This window comes from Glycine max, chromosome 20 (assembly GCF_000004515.6).
Source record: "Glycine max cultivar Williams 82 chromosome 20, Glycine_max_v4.0, whole genome shotgun sequence".
Taxonomy (NCBI): domain Eukaryota; kingdom Viridiplantae; phylum Streptophyta; class Magnoliopsida; order Fabales; family Fabaceae; genus Glycine; species Glycine max.
In genome coordinates this window covers 3,714,717-3,739,389 of record NC_038256.2, presented here as the reverse complement: position 1 = coordinate 3,739,389, position 24,673 = coordinate 3,714,717, and the positions used below count along the sequence as shown (strand labels likewise).

The window sequence follows — 24,673 nt, the reverse complement described above, 5'->3', positions numbered from 1 at the left end:
ACTACCATACCCCGATGTCTCGTGAAAATACGATAAGCTAGCCTTATCCTATCAAGTTATAAGGATAAAACCATTTCCCAATGTTGAGTGACCCTAACTAAGCATGCAAGTATGTGATCAAAGCAAAAGCACACTAGAATTAAGTACTAATAGCATAGAGAACACATAAAACATCATTAGATAAATATGAAAATATTTACATCAAGTACCCCATAGGAAGAACCAACTGAGGATTTAGCTCTCCATAATAGGGAAGATTCCTTTACAACAATTAAAATAGAAGATGAAAGATAGGAGCAAGTAGTGGGGATGTCTCCTCCACCTCTAGAAACCTCACAAACTCTCAAGATCTCCTTCAAAGCTCTGCAGGATGGATTCCTTTTCAAGCTCAGTTCTCTCTTAGTCTATCCACAGCCAAAAACTCAACCACCCTTCAAAAATTGTGATTTCAACTTAAATAGGCAATCTTGTCGGTGGGTGTTCACTTAGCAGAATATGAGCTCGCTTAGTGCGCGTAAGTGACTTCTGGCTTAGCGCCAGTTTTCTCACTTAGCCTAAGGGTTAAAAGCGGTGCGCTTAGCGAGTTCCCACTCGCTCAACGCCTCTGTACAGCTCATCCTTCTTCCAAAATTGTGCATGTGCTTAGCCATCAGATGGGGCGCTTAGCGGATGATGCGCTTAGCCAGAAGATGAGTGGCTTAGCGAGTTCATGAAATCCGCACTTCACCAATCTTGCCTATTTTACCAGAAATTGAAGTGGAATGATAATTAAATACACATAACTGGGATACAAAGTACCTATTACCTAAATTATCAAAAAGTAATTACAATACTACCAGAAACAACTATACATGGGAGGAGTTGTATACAATTTACAACAGTTTTTTACACAAAAGTTAGTCGTGTTTACCGACTAACAAACTCCACCAAATTTACAGCTTTGCTTGTCCTCAAGCAAATAAAGAACAACTTATTGGTCCCCAAGTGACAAAACATGCATTGATTATGTACAAAGGTGTGTGATTCACAAAATATTAAGTACATGATAACAAATGAAACAAAAATGCCCTCATCAATGGTTTTTCACACAGCATGTAGTTATTCAAAGAGAAGAATATAATGTATGGAATACAATTAGATGAAGTTAGGCACAAGATAGATATCAAGAAAAGCAGCTTAAACATAAGTCTCACGGCTACTGTTTTACTCAAGCTCAAGTGTTTAGGCTATTAAGAAATAACAACCAGCAAGAGTTCTAATCTTTGTACTTCATCTCATGCCATCAAGTCAGAAATACATAAATAGAATCAAAAGGACTTTCAGAGGCTTATAGTGAGGCTTGGCTACAAGAATTATTGGTTTTTCTAGGATTCAAAGGCTTAAATTCTAAGAGAGCATAGATCCTAGACTCACCCAATGTATTTCTTTTCAATTTATTTAGCTCACTCACTTGCCTTGCATTTTGCCTTATTACAACAACACACACTCTCCTTATTTGCATTTTACTCTCTTTTTTAACACATAACTTATTTGTTGTGTGTGCTGATGTGTTTTACCTTTTTACTTCATATCCCAACTAACTCCCCCAAATTTGGGGCAAATTTCCTTGAACCATATGCTCTCCTAGAACCTAAGCAAGGTAGATGGAGATATTCATTCTAGCTCAGGGTTCAATTTGAAAATTCAGCTCACAAAGGGTGCAAAGAATACAATTATAATTCAAGGTAAGCTTTATGGTCAAGTAGTTTTAAAAATAGAACAATGGCCTTCATCATTTTCAAACTTATGCATTTCATTCTAAAATTCAGAGACTAATACAAAGACTATTACTCAATGCTAGTCGTTCACTCACAATTTAAGATCACACTCTCACCGGTTATAGTTCAAGCTTTTCTGTCACAATCAATCTGTCTACTGACTATCATTTCTAATTGCAAGCTAACATTCTTGTTCTTTCTTTATCTAACATACACACTTGTTCAAACTCATGATAAAACACAAGCTTCATTTCAAAACTATACCAAAACTGCATTTTCAAAGAGTCAAGTTAAATTTTTCTATATGCATCAGAACTTGCATACTATTATCCACAATCAAAAGTATAAACCCATATCACAACAAAAAAGTGTACTAAAGGCATAATTATAATAATCATAATTGTCATCAAAACAAAAGCTTTAAAATTCCTGTGACTGAGTATCCTCCTTCTAAATGTCCTCCTCATTTGTAAGATGTAGCACAAGAGTGGCCGGAGGAGTGGTAGTCAATCCCAGGACTGGTGTAGAAGGGTCCTCCGAAAGATCAAGTAATGGTGTAGACGAGTCTGCTGGCATCTCATGCTCTGGTGTAGGAGGGTTTGCTGGCTGCTGAAGAGAAGATTGATCCACCACTGGAGAGGGTGGATCTGGTGAAATTTGTGGTGATCTCTCTGGTGTAGCAGCCTCCTGCCTTACCTGTGTCTCACCTACTTCAAAACTGAATGGCTCAAGGATGGTGGCCTCAGAAGATGCATCCTGTACCTATTGAGGTACCTGAGCACTAGGACCCCCACCATCTCTCTCAAGAGAAGGCAGGGTTCCTAGCCAGGATACCTTCTCCATGAACTATTCTACTGTCAGAATGGATCCTGGAGGGGCTACCACCTGCAAGCTCTGCAGTAATAAAATTTGTCCCTGATGAAGACTCTAACGCATGGCTTCAAAGCACTGAGAGTCCTGAGAAGATGGGCTTGGAAGAGCTGGTGGAGTAGCAGAAGAAGGAGCGGGTGATGCAGAAGAAAATGGAACATCAGCTGGTCGAGCCCTTGCCTTCCTAGCCCCTCTGAAGTTAACTGTCAGATCATCCATATTCCAACATTTTTTCTTAATGTAGGCCAAGTTAATGGCCAGGCTCAGGCTCTCATAAGTCAGACTGTAAGAGGTAACTCCTCTAGCTCTGCATAGGGCAATGATTAAGGCTAGAAATCTGAGCCTAGAGGAGTTACTCTAAGCAATAGAAGAAATCTGACCTGAGATAAAGGCTCTGATGTTCATGTCCATGTTAGTCACCAAGCCATAGACCAACCTAGCTCTATCCATATTCAAATCTAAGGTATGGGATGTGGGAGCTAGGTTGGAGTAAGAGAAGACACTCCATGTCTGGGCCAGTGTTGTCAGATCCTTTCTGAGAAGTTTCCATGGCTGGTCCTCAGCATTCAAAACAAACCCCTTGCGGGGAATACAAAGCCTGGCTTCAATCTCCTGGTGGTTTGTCTTTAATCTGCAAAACCTAGAGTAGGTGGGTAAAGATTCCCCCTCCTCTAACACCACTGGAGTTTGAAGAAATTCATTCAGCCTGTCTGCATCTATTTTAATCAGGTATCGTCTTACTCTGGCTTGCTTTGGAGCTTGGTCCTCTATGGTGTATAAATTAGCATAGAATTCCTTAACCAGAGCCACATCTATGCTTCCATCCCGGAGGTTGGCGAGGCATTTGTGTAGATTACGCCTCTCCAACTCCACCTTGAACTTGTCGAACTCAATATGATAAAGCTTCACATTTCTCTCTGGAAGGATATTCCAACCGACAATGTTGTCAGTGTATCTATTCGAAGCTTCCAAAGATTGGAATCGCCTGGTATCATACTGAGTTGTGGGCCTAGAAACAGTGCTCTTCCACTTCCTGGATGCCATCTACAATAAAAAGAACCCATTAGTTTATTAGACCAGAAGTTATCAAAATTGAAACAGAAAATAAAAACTGAAATTGGCAACATGCGCTTAGTAAGACTCAGCTCGCTTAGCGCGCCTTAGAAAAAATAACACACTAGCTTAGCGCACCATGGTTGTGCTTAGCCAGTCATGACAAAAAAAATTTCTCTGCATAATTGGCTTAGCGAGCAGCGCTGGCTAAGCCTTATGCATGTCGCAATGAATAACGCTTAGCCCATGGGGGCGACGCTTAGCGCGAGCAGCACTTAAAAAATCTGACTAAGTTATGTGGGCTTAGCGATGCGACTCACTTAGCCCAACCACTGCCGCAACGAATAGCACTTAGCTCAGGCAGGCACGACTTAGCGCGAGGCAGTCAACAAAAATATCTCTCTAAGGTACTTGAGCTTAGCGAAACAACACTCGCTTAGCCACAGGTTTGTCATTAATGACGTGTACAACGGCTTAGTACACACAGATGCTGCTTAGCCGCGATGTTCATAAGGAAGATGAACATTCAACAACATGAATGAACTTGCTTAGCGCACACATGCTGGCTAAGCGAGTTCGTCTGGAAATGCATACATTCAAGGCTTAATTAATGAACTCGCTTAGCGAGTTGACTGCGTTTTCCAGAAAAAATGCAGACGAAGAAGTCTTTCAACTTCCTCTTTTAGGCCTCTACTAAGCCCCTTTCAGACATGCAACATTGTCTACACTATCTACACATTGAACTCCTAACAAAGTCCTAATTTTTATTTATTCTACTTACAATCTAAACCTAAAAATCAAATTGCTAACCTAATGTCTTCTATCCTAAGGTATTAACAAAAGAAGAAGCATAAATAAAGTTGGGAACTTACTTGGATTGAAGATGCTTCGTGAAGATTTGGTGAAGGATGCAAGATGAACTCACAAATGCAATGCAAAAATTCTAGAAGGGAGAGGTTGTAGGAAAGCTTTTGAAATATGTGGGGTAAGTGTAAGTGTAACTACTGTTACACTTTACTTATCCATTTTTCGACCAACTCGCTTAGCGAGACTACCCGCTAAGCGAGAGAGAGGTTTGGCTTTCCGCCTCCTCTCTTGGCGGGCTAACATGGGGCCCATTTAAAATTCAAATTATTTTTTTTAACAGCGCTTAGCGCACAACAGCACGTTAAGAGAATTGTGCAGATAAGGAAACCTACAACTCTCGCTAAGCCAGGCTCAAGGTCAACTTAGTGCAGATAAGGAAACCTACAACTCTCGCTAAGCCAGGCTCAAGGTCAACTTAACGAATATACTGCATCCTGCATACAAAAGGGATATGCGCTCAACGAGTGGTTGCTAGCTTAGTGCAATTTCAGGCTGCAAGGAATTGGGCTTAGCGCGGGTACATCACACTTAGCCAACAAACACAATACGCTTAGCGAGTGTACTCTCGCTTAGCCCAATTCAAATCAAATTGAATTGGGCTAAGCTCACCCATGGCCAGCTTAGTGAGCCTAATCAGCTTGAGATATAGGGGTTTGAGTGCTTAGCACAGGCTAGCCTCGCTTAGCGAATGGAGGAGAGGCGCTCAACGAGTGATATGCGCTTAGCAAGTGGACTGTTTTCATGAAAATTCTTTTAAGTTATTTTCAGTCCACTTCCCCAAAACATTTAAAACAACCCCAATATCTATGACTCAGTATAAGCTGATATCCCTTTTTCAATGATTATCAAGCAAATTCCAACTTATGCAATGCATGAAAAATAGAATGAAAGAAATTAGAATTGGGTTGCCTTCCAGGAAGCGCTCTTTTAACGTCATTAGCTTGACACATATACCTCACTGGGTGATATCAATTTTGGCCCTCACCTTCAGGACCTCCTGTTCAACCTCCCTTATCTGCAAGCAAACATTTTGTTTTGGCTCAGGCTTGTCTTCTACAAATAAATCAAAATCAATTCTTTGATCTTCAAAGCCCATTTCCAGTTTCTTTCTTCCCATGTCAACTACGCAGCTTGTAGTTAACATAAATGGCCTTCCCAAGATTAAGGGAATGTCATTATCTTCACAGATATCCATTACAACAAAGTCTACTAGGAAGATAAAATGTTTTACTCGGACCAAAACATCTTCAATTACTCCATATGGTCTGGTAATGGAGCGGTCAGCCAACTGTAAAGTCATTCTAATGGGCATGATTTCTAACTCTCCCAGTCTTCTGCACATGGAGAGTGACATCAGATTGATACTGGCTCCCAAGTCAATGAGAGCTTTTCCCACTATGACTTCCCCTATTGAGCAAGGAATGGTCACACTCCCAGGGTCTTTGTGCTTTGGTGGAAGAATTTTCTGAATCACAACACTGCAATTACCCTCCACAACTATATTTTCTTGGTGTATGTACTTGTGCTTCCTTGTCAACATGTATTTTAGAAATTTTTGAGTAGAGTAGCATTTGTTGCAAAGCTTCTCCAAATGGCATAGTTATTTCCAATTTCCTGAAAATATCTAGGAATCTCGCCAGGTGGCGTTCCTTATCTTTCTTGGAAGGTACCAAAGGGTATGGCACTTCCTTTCCATCATTTGAAGTTGTTTCTTTCCTCTTTTCTCTTGCTTTTTCACTCTTACTCTTTTTTTCTTCTTTATTTTTTCAACTTTTTCTTTTTCTTCTTTTTCTTTTTGTTTTCCTGCCTCTAGTTCTCTTTCATTGTCTTTTATTTCTTCCATTCCAATAATTATTGGTTTTTCTCTCCACTGACTCCTCTCATCTCTTACCTCATTTTTCTTTTTATTAGTAGTGTCCTTCAAAGAAACTTGCTCCTTTAAAGCGACCATATCCTCATCCTTGACCTCCACAAGCTTCCTGCTTCTTGTCATAACAACTTTGCACTCTTCTTTAGGATTCTTCTCGGTATTCGCTCCAAAGCTGCTAGATTACTTCTCAACTAACTTCTTAGCCAGTTGACCCACCTGGATCTCAAGGTTTTTCAGGCCTGACTCAGTACTCTTATGGTTGGACATGGCCACTTGCATAAATCGAGCTAGTGTCTCCTCCAGTTTGGTGGTCCTCTGAAAAATATTTGGCCCTTGTTGAGGTGGCCTATTGGAAGGTCCACCCTGGTCCTTATTGAATTGATTGCCAAGGTGTGATCTCCATTGCCCTTGCTGATTATAAGGACCTTGCTGGAACCTAAAAAATCCTCCTTGGTTGTATCCTTGTCTCTTTTGATTTCCCATGTAATGAACTTCTTGAGTGTGTTCTTCAATGGGAATGCAATGACCTGATTCATGAGTCTCACCATAAATGGTACAACCTGTAACCTGCAAAACAGAAGAATGTGAAGGTTGACCAGTAGACAGTTTAGTTGGCAACTTACCAAGTGTTTCTGTTAAGATCTCAAGTTGCTTAGAGAGAAACTTATTTTGTGCCAACAAAGCATCTTGTGATGATAACTCCAACAAGCTTTTCTTGGTGGGTTGATGTACTCTATCTCGCAAAATGGCATGATCACTAGCAGACATATTCTCAATCAATTCAGTTGCCTCTTCAGGGGTTTTCAACTTTATCTTCCCTCCTGCTAAAGCATCTAACAGCTGCTTGGTTTGCGGTCTTAGCCCATCTATAAACATGTTCAACTGAATTGGCTCAGAGAATCCATGTGTGGGAGTCTTTCTTAACAAACCCCGAAACCTATCCAATGCTTCACTCAAGGACTCATCAAGGAACTGGTGAAATGATGAAATAGCAGCTTTCCTTTCTGCAGCTTTGACTCGGGGAAGTATTTCTTCATAAATTTCTCAACAACTTCCTCCCATGTCTTTAGACTGTTACCTTTGAATGAATAGAGCCACTTCTTGGCTTCTCCTGCCAAAGAAAATGAAAATAAACTAAGCTTGATGGCATTGTGTAGCACTCCTGCAATCTTTACAGCGTTACAAATCTCTAAGTATATTGCTAAGTGTGCATAAGGGTCCTCGTTTGGTAATCCATGAAATAGGTTCCCCTGTATCAAATGAATCAAGGAATGAGGATAGTTTATATTATGTGCTTGGACTTCTGGCCTCGCAATACTTGTAAAGAATTGTGGAACTGAACTATTGGAATAATCCTCAAGGGTAACCCTGTGTTGATGTTCTTCAGCCATGACAAAGGCTTCTGGTAAATCTATAGTGGATTCCCTTGATGACGGTGAATCAAATGATATAGAATCAAAGGCTTGAGCTTCTTCTTCTAAAATGGAAGCTACTGTCCTGTCTTGCAACAATTTCCTTCTCCTTTCGGCTCTGTTCATTCTTAAAGTGGCTTCAATTTCCAAGTCCAAATGAACTAAATTACCTGTAGGAGATCTATGCATACAAAACACTGACAGAAATAATGGTTATCCAATTCAAAAAGAAAACAAATATAGACAAAATGAGTTTTCACAAGTAATCAAAGAATAACAAATAGACACTTAAAGAACTGAACTAAACTTCCCAAATAGAAAGAAGTTCCCCGGCAACGGCGCCATAAACTTATTCGACAGCCGACAAGTGCAACGGATCACGCAAGTAGTATAAAACGGTAAGTGAATACCAAGTATCGAACTCTCAGGGAACTTGTTTTACTTGGTAAAGCTGTGGTTCAGTAAATAAGTGTCTTGGAACAAAAATTTTGGTGTGTGAAATCGAAAAAAATGTAAACTAAACTATTCAAAAGAAAATCACGTGAGTAGTGGTGTGTGAAGACAGATAGACAATGTGTTGGTCTTCCTACCAGGTGACTGATGTTATTAAGGATGTTCTTTACCTAACAATGTTCATGTGCTCTATGTTGTCTCCTGGACTGCTAAACCCCGATGTCTCATGCATGTTTAGCCTAGTCCTAATCAAGCGTCGTCCTTAGATCCCTCTTGTTGGACTAAACTTAACCAGAACTGCATTAAGACGTAACATAACAAAAACTAGACTATTGTACCCCGATGTCTCGTGAAAATACGATAAGCTAGCCCTGTCCTATCAAGTTCTAAGGATCAAACCATTTCCCAATGTTGAGTGACCCTAACTATGCATGCAAATACGTGATCAAAGAAAAAGCACACTAGAATTAAGTACTGTTAGCACAGAGAACACATAAAACATCATTAGATAGATATGAAAATATTTACATCAAGTACCCCATAGGAAGAACCAACTGAGGATTTAGCTCTCCATAATAGGGAAGATTCATTTACAACAATGAAAAGAGAAGATGAAAGATATGAGCAAGTAGTGGGGATGTCTCCTCCACCTCTAGAAACCTCACAAACTCTCAGGATCTCCTTCAAAGCTCTGCAGGATGGCTTCCTCTTCAAGCTCAGTTCTCTCTCAGTCTATCCATAGCCAAAAACTCTCAAAAAACTCAACCACCCTTCAAAAATCGTGATTTCAGCTTAAATAGGCAATCCTATTGGTGGGTGCTCGCTTAGCAGAAGATAAGCTCGCTTAGCGCGCGTAAGTGACTTCTGGCTTATCGCTAGTCTTCTTGCTTAGCCTAAGGGTTAAAAGCGGTGCGCTTAGCGAGTTCACGCTCGCTCAGCACCTCTGTACAGCTCATCCTTCTTCCAGAATTGTCCATGCACCTAGCCATCAGATGGGCGCTTAGCGAATGATGCGCTTAACCAGAAGATGAGTGGCTTAGCGAGTTCATGAAATTTGTAGCACGTTTTACCTGAAATTGAAGTGGAATGATCATTAAATACACGGAATTGGGATACAAAGTACCTATTACCTAAATTATCAAAAAGTAATTACAATACTACCAGAAACAACTATACATGGGAGGAGTTGTATATAATTTACAATAGTTTTTTACACAAAAGTTAGTCGTGTTTACCGACTAACAACAAACCAACTCTTATAGAACAATTAGTTCTGGTCTCAGCTCTATGCTTGGTAGCTTGTCAATCTCTTTTATTCGGCTTTCTAATCCCTTCCTTATAACACCATCTTCCTTTTCCTTGTTTTTGAATTGCTTTCTAACTCCAAAACCTACTTCCTCACCATATTTACTCCAAAATTCCCATGTTTCTTCTACATCTTCAAACTCTAAACCAATTTTTGGCTTCCAATCACCATTTTCTTCTGTCATGTTTAGTATCCTAATTCAAAAGGAAAAAAATACACCCAACATTTTATTAATAATAAACTATTAATTTGGTCCCTGTTTTTATAAGGCATTGTCATATTAATCAATTTCAATTTCAATTTCTGCAGCATGTTTCACTCATCTTACAAGACCACGTGTGACAAATCAAGGCGTTTGGGTTTACTTTTTTCCAGCATTATCACCCAATTTTATCAATTTACTCTCATTATGTCACGCCCACCAACACCTCGTGCCAGTTGTCATCCAATAACCATCATCCAATCAAGTCCAAACCCATTCATATTCTATACACTTAAGTTCATTTTTTTCAACCTTTCAAAAAAAAAAAAAACCCCAACCCATTTCTCAAGGACCTTAAGGACAAGGTCCAAGTGAACCCATCGACAATGATAGGATGGGCCTTTCTAGGCCCACATAGGGTGTTTTTAAGAGTAGATAGTTTTGATATTTTCCTTTTAATATTCAGTTTTATTTTATATTTCCTAAAAATATTAGATTATGCCACTTGTATGGTTGGTATTCTTTGTAAACCCTATTTAATAGGATATGCACTGAGTAAGAAATTATCAATGAAGAATATCAATTTTATGTTTATCTCTTAGTTTTGGTAGAATGATAGGAGTAGTGATAGAATAGTTATCTTGTGTCTATTAGAGGATGTGGGTGGGTGCAAGGTGGAAGGAAGAGAGGATCTTTATAATCTAATGTTTGATTATTTTGAAGGTCTTTCTGATGGAGTTGATGATCATTGTAATCTTGTTCTTGACAAGATTGATCCGAAACTCGATGTGGAGGACAATGTAAGGCTGATCCAACCTTTCTCTTTTGAGGAGTTCCAAGAAGCAATGTTCAATATGGAGCCCAGACTCTACCCCGGGATGGATGGTTTTAATCTGACATATTTTATCAACATTGTTGTGGTACTTGTGGTAGTGGTGTCTTCAATGCATGCAACTAGTGGATTTTGGAAGGAGTGTTCCTAGATTCAAATGGTGTTACTAATATAGTGCTCACCCCGAAGGTTGACAAACCAAAGGACATAAAGGACCTCAGACTTATTACAAAATCTTGGTCAAAGTATGATAATGCATGGCTGGCTTGAAAATAAAGCTGCCAAAATGGCCCCAAACTCACAGATTAATCCGGTCCACCACGAGTTTGGGTCAGGCTAGGCGTTAACTAATTGTCAAGTGCACCAAATTGTCTCAAGTAGTAAAGTACTTGAAAGTTCGAGTGTCGAATCCATAGAGACTTTTTTTGTACTTAAATTGATGCAAACCCAATTTACAAACAAGAGATAAGAAATTTAAATGTAAAATTTAAAGAATATAAGAGATAAGAAGGATAAAAATTTAAATAGAAGATTAGGAGATAAGATAAAAATTTAAAGAGATAAGAGATTAAAGTAAAAGATAAGAAATGTAGAAGATAAAGATAATGATGCTTAAAGATATATTTAGAATTTAAAATATGTTGGGGTCTAGCATACATAACTATCCTTGATGCAATATTAATGTGTTTCTCTATTTAATACTATTCCAATTTCCACTCATATCTACTAAGATACTTAACCCTGGTCCCTCACGATGAAGAGCGTAATTTATCTATTCTCTTTCCCAAATACCTTTGCAAAGATAGAATAGTAAATCGCATGAAGCATGGAGATGTATACAAAGGCAAAACAAAGTCACTCTATCCCTAGCTATGAATTGTTTAGATGTCCTTTCCCAATTCTTTAGAAATTACCATTTCCCAATGTATAACCCTTAAAACAAATGCATGGATGATCACGCCATACAATAACAATAAAGCATAGGAAAGAAACAATAAAAATGGCATTGCATTAAATAGATAGTAAGGAAAGATTACATTACAAGGAAATTTGGCTGCTAGGCTCCTAACATTGGGGTTTTAATCTCTCATTGTCATGAGAGACTTTACACTTTAGGAACTAATGTTGATAGAGGAGGAGGGGGATAATGAACATAGAAAGAGGGTTTCCCCTATTAGAGATGCACAAACTTAGGATGTATTTATTAAAGAGCTCTGAGTCTCCGCGTCTCGGTGTGTAGGTGTGTCTTTCTCCTTTGTTTCCCACTCCTTTTATAAGCCTAATGTAGCTTAATTTTCACGTGACCTCGCGCTTAGCGTGGACTTTCACGCTAGGCACGCCTTTGGGCTTCTTCATGAGCTTTCTTCGCATTAAGCGTGAGCTGACCACTAAGCAAGGAGATGCGTTGGGCTTGTCTTGTGCGCTAAGCGAGCTGTCCCAATTTTCAACTTTTCTTCAAGACTTTTTCTTTCAGTTTTTGCATCAATTTTCTCCAAAGCACTTGAAATGTTCTTATTTCATTAAAAGAAATAGTAAAGTGAAGAAATTGTAATCATTCTTAACCCAAAATGACCATCAAATTAACTGAAATTTTGCAGCTATCACTAAGGCGCAAAAAAGGGAAGAAATTTACAATTGCTTGTAAAACTTGACCTGACCCACTTGGGTTGAACTCATGGTGGGCTGGGTCGACCCACATAAGTCACCTAAAAAATAATATTCTTTTTATATAGACCACAAGTATCTTCCATGGGAGGCAATCCTATTTGAGCCTTGTGTGATTATTATGGGTGACAAACTCTCTCTTTGAGTATTTAATGTAACTGCATACATAGGACTTGACATTGAGACCTCTGGTTACGTTAGAACAATATCGTATCAGTCGATTTATGCATTCGGTGGTACCTATTAAGAAAAATAACTTGCTAGTATTTTGTAATATGTTTTAAGGCTTTAAATTGTTTTGTTCATTTAACTAGAAATAGAATAAAACCCACCTAAAATAAACTTTTGGTATTTTGTAATATTGCTCAACATTATTTTATTTAGCACTTTTTTAAGATTATTTTTAAAATTTTTGTTATTATAGTTCTAGGCTTCTAGATTGTGATAATGTCTTGTTGTGTTATGTGGAGATAGTAAAAGATTTAATTTAATTAATATTTTTTAATTTATTCAAAATTATTTTTCTATTTTTTTAAAAGTTTTATTTTAAAAAAATAAAATGTTTTTTTAATTTTAGGTAGGTTAGTATACCAATCGGTATAACCAATAACTTATGACGAGTCCGGTTGGATATTTTTTTTTTTTTGAATTAACCTTAAATGAGTCAAATTGGATTGATCTATTTATAGAATAGGTGAAACAACTTATTTTCACATCTCTTAACTGAAAAATGTAGTTGCCGCTATCAATAACAAGTGAGAAATTGGTCAATAATTTAGTGAATTTGCTTAAGCATACGGAAACAACAAAGAAGATAAAAACAAAATGAAAGAGGAGATTGTATAAAAAAAAGGAGAAAAAATGAATAAAATCTACATATGGCATGAAAATAAAAGCCAATTTTGTAATCTTATTTCAATCTCAATGCGATTAGAATTTCGTTTTTAAAGTTGTTATAAAAATTAATAATTTTATTATATATGTGAGAATATATCATTAAATAATGGATCGATTGGAAGCTATTTTTTGAAAGGTTCAAACATGGAGAAAGTTCAATATTAAAAGTTGAATATTTTATAGATTTTGTCATAATTTATTTCTCCATTTCAAAACTCGACATTATTTTAAAGAAAATTAAGCGTATTTATTTCCCTTTTCTATCTGAGATGAATAAGTCGTTTCCTTTGCTTCTAGTAACCTACAAAACAAATCTTAAAAAAAAAACGTCATGTAAGCGTAACTGCATAAATACTAGTCAAGTCAAGTATATATATATATATATATATATATATATATATATATATATATATATATATATATATATATATATATATATTTATATTTAGCAGGACGACATTCGGATACATTACTTTTGAGGTGGAATTTATTAATAGTTATAAAATTAGTGAATAGTAAATTTTAGGTTAAATTATAATTTTGATTTTAATATAATTTTAACTTTATGATTTTGGTTTCTCTATTTTTAAATTAAGATATTTATTATTCTTATTTTTTAGAATAAATATGATGTTTATGTGAAAAAATATTAAATAAAGTAAAAAATAAAAAATATCTTAATAAAAATTAAATTCATAATCTTTTATTTATAGATATAACAATAAATTACTAATATATTTGTTTTATTTAGTTAATTATATTAACATTATTTTTTAGTATTGTTAGTCAAGAATTATTTTTAAAACTATCAAAATTTATAAATTATAAATATTTAATATATTATTTTTTAATATTTTATTTTATATCATTTTATTTTTTTTATTTTGAATAGTATACATATTTTTATTTTTATTTTACCAATTTTTAATTAAATTTGATAAATTAACATGTAAATTGTTTACATATTTTTTAAAAATTAATTTTAATATACAAATTATTTTTATTCTAACTATTTACGTAAAATTAAAAAAATATTTAGATATTAATTTTTTTAGTTTATAAATTTTTATAATTTAAAAAAGTAACTCTTGATTAATGATATATAGTTAACAAATAATTCATAAAAAATAATATTAATATAATTAAATAAATAAGTAAGTATTTTATTGTCTTATCTATGAATAAATGTAAATAATTAAAGTAAAATTAATTTTTATATTAAAATCAATTAGCAAAAAAGATATGCAAATAATTTACATATGAATTTATAAAATTTAATTATAAATTGATAAAATAAAAATAAAAATAAAAATATATAAACTATTCAATATAAAACATATAAAATAAAATTGAAAAAATTTATATATTAAATATTTTTAATTTATAATTTTTGATAATTTAAAAAGAAATTAACAACTTTTGGTTAATGATATATAAGAAAATAATATAAATATAGACTATATTTAATAAGACATTTTAATTAGGTCTGAATTATTATTTTGTCAAGATAATTTATTTTATATCTTAATGTTAGAATTCGATCGAATTCAAATTTAGAACCACTTCATAACCATTTGATTAATAAATTATGGTTATCCTCAACTTCTTTAAGAAACCGAAATCAAGAGGAACAATCAGTTCAGCAAAACTCAATCATCCTTACAAAATTTCACTTTCCCGTTATTCTCCTCCCAGACATGGCCCCCCAAAACCTCTGTGGTTTCATTTCTCAATCTCAGCACATCATGAAAGCACACCTTCTTCACTTCTACACCCTCTCCCTCCTCTTCCTCTTCCCCATATCCTCCTCCTTCATCCTCTCTCCCACCCTCTTCCACCTTCACCAACAAATCACCACCAACACAAACCCTAGCTCTCTCATACTATTTCTTCTCCTATATTCCCTCTTTATTTCTCTCTTCTCCACCTGTGGAGTCATCAGCATCACCAACAGCGTCTTCCACTTCTTCATCAACGACCAACCTGCCATGATGAACCTCCGATCCGCCATCAAGTCCATCCCGGCTTCCTTCTTTCCCTTCCTCACGACCACATTCATCTCCCAAGCCGTCTTCATTTGCATATCTTTTTCATACGCGCTTCTCTTGGTTCTTCTCACTCACAACATGGCTGAGCTTGCCCGCGGAACCGGGTTGTTCTTTGTTGCGTTTCCTTTGCTGATTGTGCTTATGTATCTTCAAGTTAACTGGACCTTAGTGCCTGTGATCGTGGTGGTCGAATCATGCTGGGGTTTGGAGCCTTTCAGGAGAAGTGCGAGGTTGATCAAGGGAATGAAAGGGGTGGCTCTATCTTCCTTGTTCTTCTATGGATTCTGTACGGGGTCATGTGCGCTGAGCTTTTTTAATGGAATTACTTTTAATTGGGCAATAATTGTGATATGTTCTTTTTTGTTTGCGATGATTATGGCTTCTAACATTGCGGTCAATACGGTCTTGTACATATATTGCAAGGCCAATCATGGTGAAAATATTGCAGATAAGGAGTTTGGGAGGGAATATGTTAACTTGGCCTTCCATGATGGAAATTCGCGTCTCTCATGTTGTTTATAAATTTTTAATGTGTTTTATCTTTTATTCTTACTGATAAAAAGAATGTTATTCAAGTCATTTGGTTATTTTTAATAAATCTTATAAAATATCAAATGAGTACCATAATATCTAGATTCATAGAGAGCTTGATCAACACATAGTGGTCACAAACAATTGATTTAATAATATTTCTCAATCAAATCATCTTATTCCTTATTGGACCTTCGTTTTCTATTCAGATGGGAGAGGAGAAATTGTTTATTGATTTGGTATATTGAGACCATAACCATGTATTATGTTTTAAACCTATTAGGATTTTCATTATCCCCTAATGGAACAAGCTGATTTTCGTTCATTAAGCCCATGTCAATTTTTTAGACAGTCTAATGGACTCACTTAAACAGATCATATTGAACTCATTTAAATGTAAATGAGTAATATAAGTATTATAATATAATATGCAACCCATATTAATTAATTAAGAATTATAAAATTTCTACCAATTGATTGTTAAATTTTTGTTGTAAGAATGCAACATCTCTTTACAGTGGATGCTGATCAGAATGATTTTTTTCTTTCAAACGATAATTAGCTGATTTTCTTTTGTTCTACACTTATCTTACATGTGGCAGTGGTAATGATTGGGACCAGATGATATGTGCAATTTTTACAATTACATTATCAATCAATTTGGCAATCACCCAAGGCATGATAGGGTATGTTCAGATGGTATTCTTACCTATCCTAGGCCTTGAGGAAAGGTTGGTCATTTGGTCAACAATTCAGATAATTTGCTTTTGCACACTAACCCGGAGAGTTTCGAGGAAATGTACAACTATTAAACTGGAAAGAAAAAATAAAATGAATAATTTTATTATATATGTACTGCTTGAAAGTTCAGCTGAGGAAAAGTCCAATATTAAAATTTCAATAATAATTTGTACATATTATCATTCATTGCTCCGTTTTTAAAAGTCGCCATTATTTATTGATTTGACTTATTTCAAACCGCACAAGTTTATGTTGTCAAAAAGTCAATAAAAACAATATATATTTTCTGACATATTCTAAATATTTGTTTTTACTTGAAGAAATTATTATTATTATTATTATTATTATTATTATTATTATTATTATTCCAAATCGATTATTTGAGCAACCATTATCGTATATTGCACACTACAACAACTACAAACAATTTTTTCTTCCTAATTATAAGATATTTTTAATTAATTTATATTTCTTAAAAAGATAATTATTACAAAACCAAAATTATCTTTTATTCTTTTTATATTCACTTACTTGATTCTCATTAATGTTTGGAAAGAAAAAAAATTAAATAATAATAAGTAAGAAAAAAATAATTAATATATCTAGAAATTAAAAAAAATCTTATAAAAAAGAACAAGTATTTTTTTTAAAAGTTTTATAATTAGAAACCAGGAGAGTATATTATATTTGCATATTTCAATTTTTTATCATAACATTTTAAAGAAAATTCTTCGTATTATATTTATATATAAAATATAATTAACTTATTTACTTCTTTTCTTTGTGCTGGAAAAAGTCGTCTCCTTTATGATCCGGGGCTTTCCACGAACTAACAAAAACGCGTTTATATGTCAACTAGCTAATTAAAGTCAAGACTAAAACTTTCTTCAATAACAAAATTTCCACCTTCAAGCATATACTTGGACACCAACAAGTCTTTGGGTGCTAGCTGTGTGGATAAAAAAATATGATAGAAAATAAAAAATTTCACCAGAAGTGAACAGTCAAATTTTTTGACAAAAATTAATCATCAATAAAATTATTAAATATTATATACTAATAACAAGATTACTTTTATATATATATATATATATAGACACCCACCGCAGTGCCTACATGTCATCCATTCCTCCCAAATCCCTGTCCAAAAACATCGCTATTAATGTGCATTAATTATTTTGCGTATTTTTATTTTTTTTTTCATTTTCATTTATTGTTTTTGTCATTTTGTAATTAAATGTGACATCATTATCGATGCACCAATTTTGTTCCCAAAGACATTTGTATTTTCCAAATACATTTGCATTTTTAATTTGCTTCTGAATTGAGTGAACTCCAAGGGTTTTCGCGATACACTCACATTTGCATCCTCTTCATCTTCCATTTTCGTTCCTCTCCATTCCTCTCCATATTCCATTTTAATTCCATTTTCATTTTGGTTTCATTTTTGTTGGCCGAAACAACAACGATATCGTATTTGCGTTCCTCTCTAGGTTTGCATTTCTATACCGTGTTCTTGGTGAAAGAACACACTAAAACTGTGATTTTTAACACCAAAACTATGATTTTTATCTCAAATTCCATGACAACGATATCATATTTGCATTCCTCTCTAGGTTTGCATTTCTATACCATGTTCTTGGTGGAAGAACACATTAAAAGTGCGATTTTTATCTCAAAACTCTATGAGTACATGTTCGTTTTCTTTGTGACTTCTCACAATACAAAAGTTTAAATTTTTTTATTTTGTTTTCTGACTTCTCGCTATTGTATGCAGAGAAGGTGGAAGAAGACACTAAAACTGTGATTTTTATCTCCAAAAAGCTTCGATTTTTATCTCAAACAAGTTTGTTTTCTTTGTTTCTTTGTCTATAGGTTCGTTTTCTTTGTTTCTTTGTTTCTCAGAATACAAAAGCTTAAATTTTTTTGTGTTCCTCAACCTTCTTCAATGTCCTCATTCTTTCCTATACCCACCTTTTTATGCCTTTATTTTGTTTTATGACTTCTCACAATACAAAAACTTAATTTTTTTTATTTTGTTTTCTGACTTCTCACAATACAATCACTATTGTATGTAGAGAAGGTGGAAGAAGACACTAAAGCTGCAATTTTTATTTCCAAAAAGCTTCGATTTTTATCTCAAACAGTTTTTTTTCTTTGTTTCTCTGTCTACATGTTCGTTTTATTTGTTTCTTTATTTCTCACAATACAAAAGCTTAAATTTTTTTGTGTTCCTTAGCTTTTTCCGACGTCCTCATTCTTTCCACTTACTTTTTTGTGGCCTTTTCTTAGTTACCATCTGTAATGTTGCAACAGTCATTAGTGATGATGGTGTTTGATCTGGGTTTATTATTGTGTTTGATGGTGTTAGGCAAGACGGAAGAGGCTTCGATTCTTGCATATACATATATATATATATATATATATGTTATAAACTTATAATGTTGCATGACTAAAAAAAAAGAAACTTTGTTTTGATTTCTGGGTTCTGTCGGTACAAAATATTTAATTTTTTTTCCTCAGCCTTATTTGACTGTGGTTGAGTATTGTTCTTCCTTTGCATTTCATGTTTCTTTTGTTCTGTCTTTGTTTTGTTTTGTTAGTTCTTGCAGTGAAAAAGATTTAATTTTTTGGTGTTCCTGAACCATGTTGATCTTTTTGGTGTTCCTGAACATTCTTTACCATATTTTAAAATTGTTTGAGTACATTCAAATTCGTATCATAAATTTGTTCAATACAACAATAAGTAGTGTTTCATTTTCTTTGCAGGAGAAAACTTAGTTTGTTTTGCCCTGACAATGCTGATGTGGACGCGTTAGGACTTACGTGTCGCAATGTGAAGGGCCCTCATTCCCGCCCAAAAATGTCACTGTCAACCTGCATTTATTATTTTTATTAATTAATATTAATGAATTTTATTAATTTTATTGTGCATTTAATATTTTTTGTCTTTTGCATTGCTTTTGCTCCAGATGCATTTATTAATTTATTTCCATTGTAAATATAAATATGTAATAATTAATTATTTGTATTATGTTCCCAAGATGTTTGCCTTTCCAATACGCTTTTTTGTTTCCAAGACGTTTGCCTTTCTAATGCGTTTTTCTGTCATGGTGCTTTTAGTTGTCATTATAATAAATTAATTATTTTAAAATTTAAATGTTAACATAAGATTAATGTTTCAAAAAAAATTAAAAAAATAATTAATAAATATAATTTAAATATATAAAAGATTAAAATTTAACTTTTAAAATTTAATTTATTCAAATAAAACAAATAATTAAATTGATAAAAAATTACACTAAACCTTTATCTATCTTTGTGTTTAATGCGCTTCGTTTTGCTATGTACGTTTCCAAGAAATGCAAATGTGGCTCCAATGAGACTGAAGTGAATGACATCAACTTTTACTTATTTACTTATTTATATATTTTATTAATTAATAATAATAATTATTATTATTAATAACTTCCATTGTATAGAAATGATGATGTGACAGCTGCATCCACATCGATGAGTTTCTTTTGTTGATTTGATGGTAAAGCAAATTATTAATTCAAAAGCTCATATATGGGATAAAATTATTAATTATTATATTATTATATTATTATTTCCGTTGTATAGAAACAATGCTTTTATTTCCATTTGATGGTACAACTCATATGGGATAAAATATTATTAGGCAACTTATTTATTGAGTGACTATGATTCATACCCAGTAGCAAAGAGTGATCATGCACTGTGTATGACATTTTTGTAGCCTTTCTTATCTCAATCTACTAAGCATGATCCCAAATGACCACTGAGAATATGAATGAATGATGAATATGCCAGTAAACGTGTTACTTCGTATGGACCAAGACAATAATATGACATGCCTTTTGTTAACTACTTCTACATTTTGTAAGTGAAGGGTTATGATTACAAATCACACAACACCCATGAAAAGTAGAAAATGTCATACAAAAATGGTATAAACAAGCAAGTTACAGTGCTACTGATAAAATTCCTAAAATTCCTATAGTTTACATCCATTTCATAATAAATTTTAACACAATTGATAAAAAAAAGTGAATTTTTATACCAAGCATGAATATGTCTTCTTCTGATTTTCCATGACCATTCAAATTAATTAGAAGATAGTTTTCATTCATGACTTCATTTGCAATGACCATTAACAAGTCTACGGGACAGACCTTGCACATGTAGGATTGTATTACATCACTCCCACTAAAGCATATTTATATAAATTTATCACTTTTTAGGTTAGTATTGTTGTATATAGTAGTAACGTCTGGCTTGAAATTTTTAAATGTTCACTACTCTTATCTATATATGCAATCAATTCATTCATTTTTGTTCATTGTGCAGTCTCTCATTCACTACAACAACAAGTTACTAATGATAATCACAACAATACTATCCAAAACGATCTACAATTGGATGAGGTTAGTTTCAAATTCATATTTTTTTCTGTCAATACTTAAACATTATTATCATCCAAATAAACTAATTTTTCATCCATTTCATAATGAATTTTAACACTATTGATAAAAAATAGTGAATGTTTATACCAAGAATGAATATGTTTCCTTCTAATTCTCCATGACCATTCAAACTAATTGAAAAACAGCTTTCATTCGACTTCATTTACAATGACCATGAACAAGTCTACGGAATAGACCTTGACACATGTACGATTGTATTGCATCACTCCCACTAAAATATATTCATATAAATTTACCCCATATACGTCGTAACATGAACGTGCATAGAAAAAAAAAAGGAACAGAAAGGAGTAAGGATATATAAACTACCTCAAGTAATTTTCACAAATGAAAAGGTTTGTAGGAATATCCTACATAACCTAAAATAGCGTGCAAATTGTTAACATGACATGAAATAAGGGACCTAAAAGCCAGCAATCTATCAATGCTGAGCTATCACAATTTTATCTAGAGGTTACCTTGACCAGTTAAATGATCACAAATTGATACGTTTATCCTATTGACCTAATCATGGTAATTATTTTTACAAGATTTTTTTTATTTGTATATGTGTAATAATTTTTTTTATCCCCATTGAAAAATAGATATTGTCCTGTAAGATAAATTGCTTTAAAATGAATCTAAAAAAAGAGAGAGAATAAATTAAATTAATACTAACCTTACTTTTTTATCTTTTTAATTTTTTATAGTATTAACAATAAAAAATCATAAAGCATTTTTTCAAAGTATGAAAATACATAAAAAAATAATTATAATTTGTAAACACTTAAGCATTTTTTGGATTTTTCTGATCATAGTATTATATATTTTTTGAATTAATAATATAGAAGTAGTGGAAAATGACTGTAGGTTTGAAGAAAAATTAAAAATTTTATGAAGGGATTTAAGGATAAAATTGTCCAATAAAATATGGACACCAAGTGGGATTATTAATAGTTATAAATTATTATTATTATTATTATTAATACAAACTTGACATTTTTTTATTTATCAAAATCAAACCGATTATGTGAGCCAACAATTATTATATTGCAACATACACGCAATATATTTTTAGCATATTTCAGTATTCTAACCCAATTATTTTAAAGAAATTTCCCCTCTGTTTCTTCATGCTAGAAAAGTCGTTTACTTTCCGAGCAGGCTTTTGTGGGAACCCTTCAAATCTCTTTAAAGAAAAAACACGTTTGTAAGCCAAGTTAATACACAGAAGACTTCTTTATAAAATGGAACATTAGTTAGAGAATGGAAAACATGACAAAACTCATCCCTGCAAAAAATATCCATCCCCAATGGCCCAAAACAACTTCTGGCACATCTTTTGTGAAACTAGGAACATCTTCGAAGCACACTCTCGTCACTTACTAACTCTCTCACTAATCTTCCTCTTTCCCCTTTCATTCTCCCTCTTACTCTCTCCCACCCTCTCCAACCTCTTCAACCATTTCTATACCAACATTATCCCTTATCCTTATAATTATTCTTCTACAACAAACCCAAATTATAAACACCACTCTCTCTTCTTTCATCTCCTCTATTCCCTTTTCACTTTTATCTTCTCAAACTGTGGAGTCATTAGCATCACCTACAGCGTTTTCCACTTCTTCAATGACCAATCATTGAATTTGAACCTCAAATCCACAATCACCAAGTCCATCTCCACTTCCTTCTTGCCCCTCCTCGCCACCACCATCGTTTCTCATGTTATCATCTTTTTCGTTTCTCTTTTATATGCCCTTCTCTTGGTTCTTATCATTTGTGGTGCTATATTTTTCAATGTAACAACTTCATACTCTTCCCTTTACTACTTCATCGGGTTCCTTATTGCACTTCCTTTGCTATTTTTTCTTATATATTTGCAAGTTAACTGGACCTTGGTGCCTGTGATTGTGATCTTGGAATCATGTTGGGGTTTGGAGGCCCTCAAGAGAAGTGCGAGGTTGGTCAGAGGAATGAAAAGGGTGGCTCTGTCTTCTCTCTTCGTCTATGGTTTTTTCGAAGTGATCGTTGTGTTGAACGGCTTACTTGTGACAAAAGATCTTAACGGAACTAGTGACGGTTGGGTTCTTGTGGTGAGCTATTGGGTGTTCATTGTGTCGCAATCTTATTTCGTTGCGGTGTTTATGGTTTCTAAAATTGCGTTCAATACGGTCTTGTACGCATATTGCAAGCCTAATCATGGAGAAGTTATTGTGGAGGAGTTTGAGAAGGAAGGTCTTATTGGCTTGCCCTTCCATGACGATGGAAAGGTATCCAATGCTGTTTAAGCTATGCATGTAGTGATCAATGTGAAAACATAAGGGTAACTTGATTTTTTTTACTTTTATTTTTATGTAAGAACTGAATACCGTACTAAGGAATTTAAACTCCCTTAATTTATGTAAACCATTGTTGTTTATATTTTTTGTTTAACTTCTTTTTAAAACAATGTGTAGGTGAAAATAATTCTTCACATTAAGCTAAATCTCCTTGATTTCTCGGCTACAGAAGTTCGGTAAACAGTTGCATACTAGTATAGCCGAACTTTTTTGAGTTTTTTTTTTTCCCCAGGACTTTTTCTTTCAGGAATCTATTGAATTTCTTTCACCAAATACAGCAAAGCAAAATGAAACCCACAATCAAATGGTTACCCAACATTAATGAGCAAATAAACTCGTAAAAGAAAGGATGAGTCTCCCTACTAGTGTTTCTAAAGATATTGGTTAAGAAAATAAAGTTAATAAAATATTTATCGTAAAAATCATAAAACAACATAAAAAAAAATTTAAAAACAACATAATTTTGCATATATTAATAATTTTTTATTTAATTTCTAAATTAATGTCGATCATAAGACACTTGTTAACATTTAGAATAGAGGATAACCATTGACCCACACTCATGTACATAACCACCCTCCCTACGACGTATTAACCCCAACATTAATAACCAATAAATGAGAAAGTACACCGTCAAAGAAGTTCGGTGAGCAGTTGCACTAAAGTATAGCCGGACTTTTTCAGAAGTTTTTTCTAATTAATTTAGGACTTTTTGTTCCAGGCAACTATTGAAAATCTTTCACCAAATACAATAAAGCAACTAGCCAAAATACATATATAATTATAATACTAGTTTCTGTAGTTTGTACTTTTTGTTTAATCATTATTATATATTATAAATATTAAAACTATTATTATAATAAACTCAAAATTGAACTATTTTTGTTATTGAACCAGAACTATATTTTAAAGTCAAATCGATTAATTGAGCCTACCATTATCATATTGCACATGCACTACTGTCACTTATAGTCAAATCCATAGCATATTTGATCAGTTTTCTAAGCTAATTATTTTAAAGAAATTCCCTCTTTATTTTCTGCTGAAAAGTCGTACGTTTTCTTTCTATGTAGGCTTCTGGGACCTACAAATCTCCTTAAAAAACGCGTATGTAATGTAAGAGTAAGACAGAAATTTTCTGTATAAAAAAAAATAAGAGGATGAAATAGTACTTGACAAAACCCATCCTTTGCAATATTCTATCATCCACACATGGCCATAAAAGGAGTGCTAGGTTGATATAGGGGATGAAAGGAGTGGCTCTATCTTCTTTCTTCTTCTACGGGTTTTTCGGAAGGATCATTGTGTGGAATGACTTTCAATTGGTTTAATTGGCATCCGTT

At 33.8% G+C, this 24,673-nt stretch overlaps 2 protein-coding genes across 2 annotated transcripts; both read left to right on the top strand.

Moving 5' to 3' along the window:
- The first annotated feature begins 14,753 nt into the window (after positions 1–14,753).
- LOC100792361 (uncharacterized) lies at positions 14,754–15,865 on the top strand. Its single transcript, XM_003556669.5, has one exon. The coding sequence runs from the start codon at positions 14,882–14,884 to the stop codon at positions 15,752–15,754; it is 873 nt and encodes a 290-aa protein (XP_003556717.1). The 5' UTR covers positions 14,754–14,881; the 3' UTR covers positions 15,755–15,865.
- A 6,302-nt stretch (positions 15,866–22,167) lies between these two features.
- LOC100784766 (uncharacterized) lies at positions 22,168–23,397 on the top strand. Its single transcript, XM_003556707.5, has one exon. It carries the CDS (start codon positions 22,305–22,307, stop codon positions 23,277–23,279), a length of 975 nt encoding a protein of 324 aa, XP_003556755.1. The 5' UTR covers positions 22,168–22,304; the 3' UTR covers positions 23,280–23,397.
- Positions 23,398–24,673: the final 1,276 nt, after the last annotated feature.